Source organism: Carcharodon carcharias, chromosome 22 (genome assembly GCF_017639515.1).
Source record: "Carcharodon carcharias isolate sCarCar2 chromosome 22, sCarCar2.pri, whole genome shotgun sequence".
In the NCBI taxonomy this organism is placed as follows: domain Eukaryota; kingdom Metazoa; phylum Chordata; class Chondrichthyes; order Lamniformes; family Lamnidae; genus Carcharodon; species Carcharodon carcharias.
In genome coordinates this window covers 53,446,037-53,453,099 of record NC_054488.1, presented here as the reverse complement: position 1 = coordinate 53,453,099, position 7,063 = coordinate 53,446,037, and the positions used below count along the sequence as shown (strand labels likewise).

General features: G+C 36.8%; 1 protein-coding gene across 3 annotated transcripts in view; it reads right to left on the bottom strand.

Annotated features, from left to right (window-relative positions):
- Positions 1 to 385: 385 nt before the first annotated feature.
- LOC121293857 (E3 ubiquitin-protein ligase rnf213-alpha-like) overlaps positions 386 to 7,063 on the bottom strand; it is a 158,988-nt gene continuing 152,310 nt past the window's right edge. For all 3 annotated transcript variants that reach the window (XM_041217270.1, XM_041217273.1, XM_041217271.1), the window contains exons 63-68: positions 6,725 to 6,926; positions 6,472 to 6,549; positions 5,395 to 5,592; positions 3,951 to 4,040; positions 1,969 to 2,147; positions 386 to 1,266 (exon numbers count right to left, since the gene is read on the bottom strand). In XM_041217270.1, the coding sequence (XP_041073204.1) occupies positions 1,107 to 1,266; positions 1,969 to 2,147; positions 3,951 to 4,040; positions 5,395 to 5,592; positions 6,472 to 6,549; positions 6,725 to 6,926 (907 nt within the window). In that variant the 3' untranslated portion in view covers positions 386 to 1,106. The remainder of the gene's footprint in view (positions 1,267 to 1,968; positions 2,148 to 3,950; positions 4,041 to 5,394; positions 5,593 to 6,471; positions 6,550 to 6,724; positions 6,927 to 7,063) is intronic.

Here is a 7,063-nt window from a genome sequence, read left to right as displayed (position 1 = left end):
ATCCCTCTTATTTCTGAACTATTCTTTACTCTACGGCTATTTGTCTCTCCCAGTCATCTGCATTCTTCATTTCTCCTCTCTTAGGTGTTTCATCCGGTCACCCAACCCAATGCCAAATTAGCTTAAGCCCTCCATCACATATGGCTAATTTATGGTCATTTAGGGTTGAAGTTAACCACAGTAATATATAACACCTACGCCATTTAAGTTGCCATCAAACCTTGTGTCTTTTCTCAGCAACATTGCTTTAAGTTAGAGGGCGAAAATAGACGGAACAATTTTTGTCCTGGTGTCACATACGGATCATGTTAACATGTTTCCAACATGATTTGCTGTTGCATTGTTTTTAAATAATAAAGGTTTGCAGCTTTGTTGAAAATAATGGTTTTTTTTTAATTAACACGCTTTATTTAATTTTAGTAAAAACTTACAGCAAGACCTAAAATTAAAAGCAAACATTATGTTTTCAAAATTTACTGAACAGCTTTTAAAAAAACTTGTAAATCTTTATTCAAATATGGCTTCATTACAGAAACCCAACATTCACATTTTTAAGCAGCTTTTTAGCATAAAGGCACCTCAATGAATAGAGAAGGTTGGGTACATTTTTTGTTATAGCAGACAGAATATATTCTAACACCCGTACTTGGATAAATGTATATGCAGAGGAAAACTGTAATTTCATGATGCGTTACAATGCTTAATTGACCTTAGACTAAGACACCAAGATAAGCAATGACTGACTGAAGTTTTAATAATGTAATCTGTATTTTGTAAACTTCAAACATCTCTTCAAAGTAAGTTCAGGTGCTAAACAAAGGCAGTTATATCTGACAGTCTTTCATAAATCATTGCTTCAGTGATAAGTAGAAACATAGTTTCTAATTTCTTTTTTAAAAAAATCCCTAATTTTTATACAATCTCTATTTTGTGATCCACGGCGCAAGGGTATCGTTACTTTTAGGCGGGACTCTGACTTGGAGGCGTTCAGTCATAATCCCACGGATGGTAGCTTCGCACCATTGGCTCCTCAGCCAAGCACATACACCAAATATTATATATTTATCGCTGTGAAACAAAGATTTTGTCTAAATGGCTCTTCAAAATTATCTTGAAACTTGTAATCGTTCCCGTTTGAAAGTCACAGCTGCTTTCCAGGTTGCCACACTCTTTGACAATAAAATTTCGGCTGGGAAAAGATCATCAAGTTCTGGCAAAATATCCACCTCCTTCATATCCATAATAATTCTCAGTGAATCTTTCAAACTGAAAAACAAACAAAAATGAGCTTTAGATATTGGAAAACAAATGAGGTTTTTCAACTTTTTAAAAAAAGAGTTCAAGTTGCTTTGAATTAAGAAATATGAAGAGAACCTCTTCTCTCTCCCTTCCTCACCAATCTGACTTCAAAGCCTTCACTATCCCACTCATTCACTACCAGTCCATCCTTTTAATATCTGAATGGTGTAGATCATGACTTTTCTATGCCCATATTGACTGACACTATTGACAGACTACTTATAAAAGAGAGCAACTTGACTTGCTCTAATACCCTTGTCTGCAGAACAATACTTATGTAAACATTACACAATAAACAACATAAATTGACGCTAGAAGTTCTATAGCTGCTGTTTCGAAAATTTGATTTAAGAGACATTGGTTTTGCTGGTAAAGTAGTTCCTAGGTGTCATGGTCAGAAGGTAGATTTTGGTAAACCCTGACACATGACCAAATTACCACCACCTTGTCAAAATGTGATTAACAGAATTTTGCATCATCAAGATTAGGCAAATCCAGAATTTGCTTCATGAGACATCCTGTGTACATGAATAAATGACAAACTGCATGGCTTGTAGCTATCAATATTATATTCTACTACTTTAGACTGTATTTTACTACAGTTCAATGGTCCACTGAAAAACTGACAAAGAAGTTTTGGCATGATGAGGCGATTTATAGGTACAATACCTCCACAATGAGTTTAAAGATTCCGATGGTTGAACAATTTTGCATTTCAGTGTCAACATTTCATGCAGTTCCAGTATAAATGCATCTACACTTGCTTGTATGAAGAAGGTACGCAACTGTTTCTTTTCCTCCGTACTGAGGTCCTTTTTATATTCATCTCGAATTCCTGAGAAAGGATCCTGAAAATACACACAGAAATAATGAAGAATTGGCCCTTTGGTACATTTCTGTCCCTCTGATCTTATGAAAGGTTTCCCCATTGGGAATTAATCAAGTTAAACAGCTGTAACTGTGCGGTATGAGTAAGTATGGACTTTACAGAGCTATCATTCATTTTTTAATCTGTACTGCAGCATTATCTAATTACTCAACATTTTATGGTGCACACTGGCCCTTGATGTTTCTAATACTTAAATGCCAAATAATTTCTTGATAAATTTACAGTAACTTATCTTGACTGTAACCCTGTAGTATCTACTTTATTTAAATAATATTCCTCTTCATCCCATTGTTCTTCACAACATATGGTGCTTAGAGGTTAGTTGGCTCACCCTACTCCCAGATGTCAGTCAATGCCAATCGAATAATACTGCTAGAAGACATGTAACAATGGCCTGGGGTTAAACACTCCCTTTGCAGGGAAATACCTTGCATCTACCCAGTTCCTCCCCACAGAGGTACAGATCAGCAACTCTACAGTGTGAAGACTGAACCCAAACTCAGTACTGTTGTGGCAAAGTATATTGGGATTTTAATGTATGCCCTGAGCATTGGCCATCATAAGCAAGTGATGTGCGGTACACAAAGCTCCCATTAGAACTGAAAAATCTCAACTAAAAGAACTATTATATAAAACACTTCTCAAAATTTCCTCTTGTAGTTTGGGATGTCTCCTGAACCTTAAAATCTTCTAATCACACCCAAGTCCCTTTGTATAAAATCATGTAAAAATCCTCTGAATATTAACATTTCTCTGTAAACTATCATGCCTTTGGTTGTTTAACAATTTAGCCATTATTTTTTTCTGGAGGACAAGCACCTCAAATATTGCTTATCATTAGATTTCCTGGTGCTGTGCACACTTAGTTTTCCAAGAAGATACCAGGAAGTCCATCTCCAGGCACTACCAAATACTGCTCTGAACCTAACCATGCAGTAGCAAGCGGGACAGAAGAGTGACTACTCCCAAGATTATGCTGGTCTTCTTGTGGGGAGGTTTATAGCCTTAACCCTACCCCTCCACAATGCGGCCTGGCTGAATCCATGAGTCAAGCAGATGAGGGGAAATCACCAAAGTTAACCAGCTGCTGTGTAGCTATTATAGTCAATCGTTCATTAACCCACATTTAATTTCAATGCTTTCTTTTTGATAACACAGTTGAATATTATATTTTAACTGAAAACAGACCATAAAACACATACAATGTTATTACAGAATAATAAAATATCCACAGTCATACACAATTATGTACATTTATTAGTGCATGTAATGGTGCGTGCAGGTGTAAAAATACTCAAGAAGGCCAGCAATGTCCAGCATCAACAGTTCTCAAATCAGTATCACTGAACTCAATATTGATTTCTTCCATCACACACTCACTATGACTGCTATATGTACTATCTACTTGAGTGCACAGCAGGAACTCATCAAGGTTACTTCTGCAGCCAGCACTTCTCAATGCCCACCATCTCTACCAATAAGAACAGAGGAACACCATCATCTTCAAAATGCCCTTCAAGTCACACATCATCCTACTTGGACATACACCACCATTCTTTTGTTGTCACTGGGTCAAAATGTTGGAACACCCTACCAAAAACCTTGATAGGAACTCCAGAACAAGAAATGCAGTATTTCAAGAAGGCTAGTCACCACCTTTTCTGGGGAACTAGGGATTGGACAATAAATATAACCTGGTCTGCAGCACCCACACCCCGAGAAAAATAAAAAGATTCTTGTTGGTAACATTTCTAATTCATACCCTCTTCAGACGTAGGGAGAATTCTGATTTTCTTGCAGAAAGGAGTTGCCAAAGTGCTTGGATGTGTTTTAAGCTGCACCTCTTTAATACCTAGAGTAAAAAAAAAGTAGTTAACATGTATTAACAACACTTGTACTTACTGTTCTCATAGAACCAAACACTTCATGTGAACAGCTTTAAACAACAAATATAAAAGTTGAACAAGCCTGCTAACAATACATTTCTATAGTAGTACAATGCATGATGTTCCAATGATGATGTGTGAGCATACTGTGTCCCAATGATAGAAGATGGATTCTCCCCTGGATTTCCTACATTGTGAGGTATCATTCTCAATTCAGTTATTAAAAAGAGGGTACAAAAGAGGGGCATTTTGTTGCATGAAGGGCAAAATTGATAGCAGAATCTATCCTGTTGCTCTTGTTGATCTATTTGTGTCCAAATACAAGGTACCATTAGGAAGGAGTCAGCTGATGATCTTTAGTGTGAATGGGAAGACAAAGCAAATACTGGAAAAGTTTTTTTCAAAAAATAAAATCATCCCTTGTTACTGAAATCTTACATAATCAAAATAGCTCCCTTAGCACAGACACCATCATTCAAAATCTGATTTTCAATAGCAAATCTGGATAAAATTTACAGTGGACACTATCACTGTTAACTCTAAATAAAGATAGGTTTTAACAACTTGAATTTAGATAGTACCTTCGCACTTATCTCAAAGATGGTTAACCACTTAACACACAATGAATGAATTTGAAGTGGAGCCACCATTGTTATATAGGTAATGGCAGTAGGCAATTTCTTTGCAGCCAGGTCACATGATAGAAATTTGATGAATGACCAGTTAATTTGTTTTTTGTGGTGCTGACTGAGCGGTATGAATCTTAACCAGGATACCTGGCAAATTCTCTGCTTTCTTCAATTAATGCCATGGGATCTTGATATTCATTCAAATCATCTGAACAGGCAGGAGATGTCTTGTTTCCAACATCTGCAGTACTTTATCTTTGTAAGGTGGTGTCTGGCTTAGTATGGAACAAACTACTTTTGTCCCGAGTACCACAATTCTCCCTCAAAGTTGTGTTGAATTATTTGCCTAAATGACAAAGTGGGTCTTGAACCCACTACCTCTGACTCAAAAGATGAAAGTGCTATCAACTGAGTCAAGCTGACACCTCACCCAAGAAATGCTGATCATCAGCAAGAATGGGCTTGAATATTACTGACGTGCATTATACACATCATTGCCAATTACGGATAAGAAGAAAGTGGAAACCAATTTATGGTGTAGATTTAGTAGTAATAGGGATAATTCTTAAAGGGATCAAGGGGAGAAAAAACACAGTCTGTGTTAAATTAACAGAAGAAATCCAGAGCAACCTATTGATTAACATGAGATCCAGAGCAACCTATTATGCAGTCAGGATAAACATGTACTTACTTCCATTACATGAGGTGCCATTTGATCTTCCATTTGCAAAACCTCCTTCAAGTAGACCACCAGCTGTAGATTAGGGTCCCCGCCTGACATGGCTAAAAATCCTAAAGTAATTTCCACAGCAGTGAACGCTTCACATATGTCACTGTACGACTGCAGTTCACCACTTATGGCATTAATAATTGAGTTTGGCAGTAATTCCTAAAAGGGAAAACATTGGGTGATATGAAGATGGGCTGACAGGAAACTGGATGAAGGATATACTATAAATTGGACAACATTAGAGCACCTTTTATTTGGGAGGGAAAGAATGGGATTGAAGTCTATTGGTATTCCATTTTCCTCATTCTCACCAATATACTATTTTGTTACATCAGTGAAGCCTCTTAAGCAGGAAATAGAATTTTGAAAACGTCATATCCAACTGCTGTGATTGTAGAATTTGTTCAGGTAAACTATTTTCAACATAATTCTAAATTGAGAGCATTTCATTGCCTTTCCTCATCTTCTGTGCCTTACTAAATAATGTCTTTTGGCATAGTCTTCCATAGTCTACTCAATAAATGGTGCTTGAGTGCAAAATAAGAAAAAAATTTAAAAAATCACACCTAGAGCACTGACACAATATGAACGCATAGCAATTAAAAACAATACTTGAAAACCATTCCTAAATGGTTCAGAGACTTATTTTAGGTAGCTATTCTATTCAGGGTTAGATTCAAACTTTGGTACAAAGAGAAAGACAACAATGTGCAAGGCTTACGCCTCCCATGGAACCATCTTTTGTTTCTTTATCTGTTCCATTACCACCCACTTTTACAATGCACCATCATCCCCTTTGTCATTTAATCCCTTCTGCCTTCCACTGTACCTTCCCTTTTATGCCTTCTTCCTTCCCAGCTCCTTTCTTGCTCAGAAAGTGTTAAATCCCTAACTAATTTGAGTTCGAATGCAAGGTCGTTGGCTTAACATATCAACTCTGCTTCTCGCTCTACAGATGCTGCCTCACCTGAGTATTTCCAGCATTTTCTGTGCAAGACTATCCTTCTAGCCCACCTGAAACATAAAAGTAATGAGTACCTGAGGGAGCTTGTTCTTCACATCTTTGAATATGTTTTCATAATTTCTGTCTTGTCTGTAAATCAGAGTTGGTATTCCCTGAAAAATTGAAGAAAAAGGGTTTCTATGTAGAACATCATACTAATATAATTCACAAGGTCTATTACCATGAGTATGGTCCTCACAGTTGATGAGTGACTTAGTCTATGTAGATATATTTACAAAACTGTAGTTTTAAGAACCAGTCTCATTTATAGTCCCTATTTTGACTTACTGTTAAGCTTATAAGTGGCTTTCCTTTCAAGAATCTGTTGGTAAGTTGCTGTTCAATTCTCCTCAAGTCATACTCAAACACTGTTTCCCCTCCTTTTTCCATAGTGTATTGGCAGTTAGATGAAATGAGGGGAATCAGGTCTCTCCCGACCTCGTACTTGATTACGTGCAAGTCAGCTACATCCGGTGGACTGATTGAGTATCTATAAAGTTCAAGAATTATGTAGTTTGTAAGATGTACACAAGACTGAAAACGTTAATTTATATGTTTGAATGATTGATGGGGACACAGTGATGGAAGGAAACCCTTATGGCTAAGAGTTTTTAATTGTGCTACATA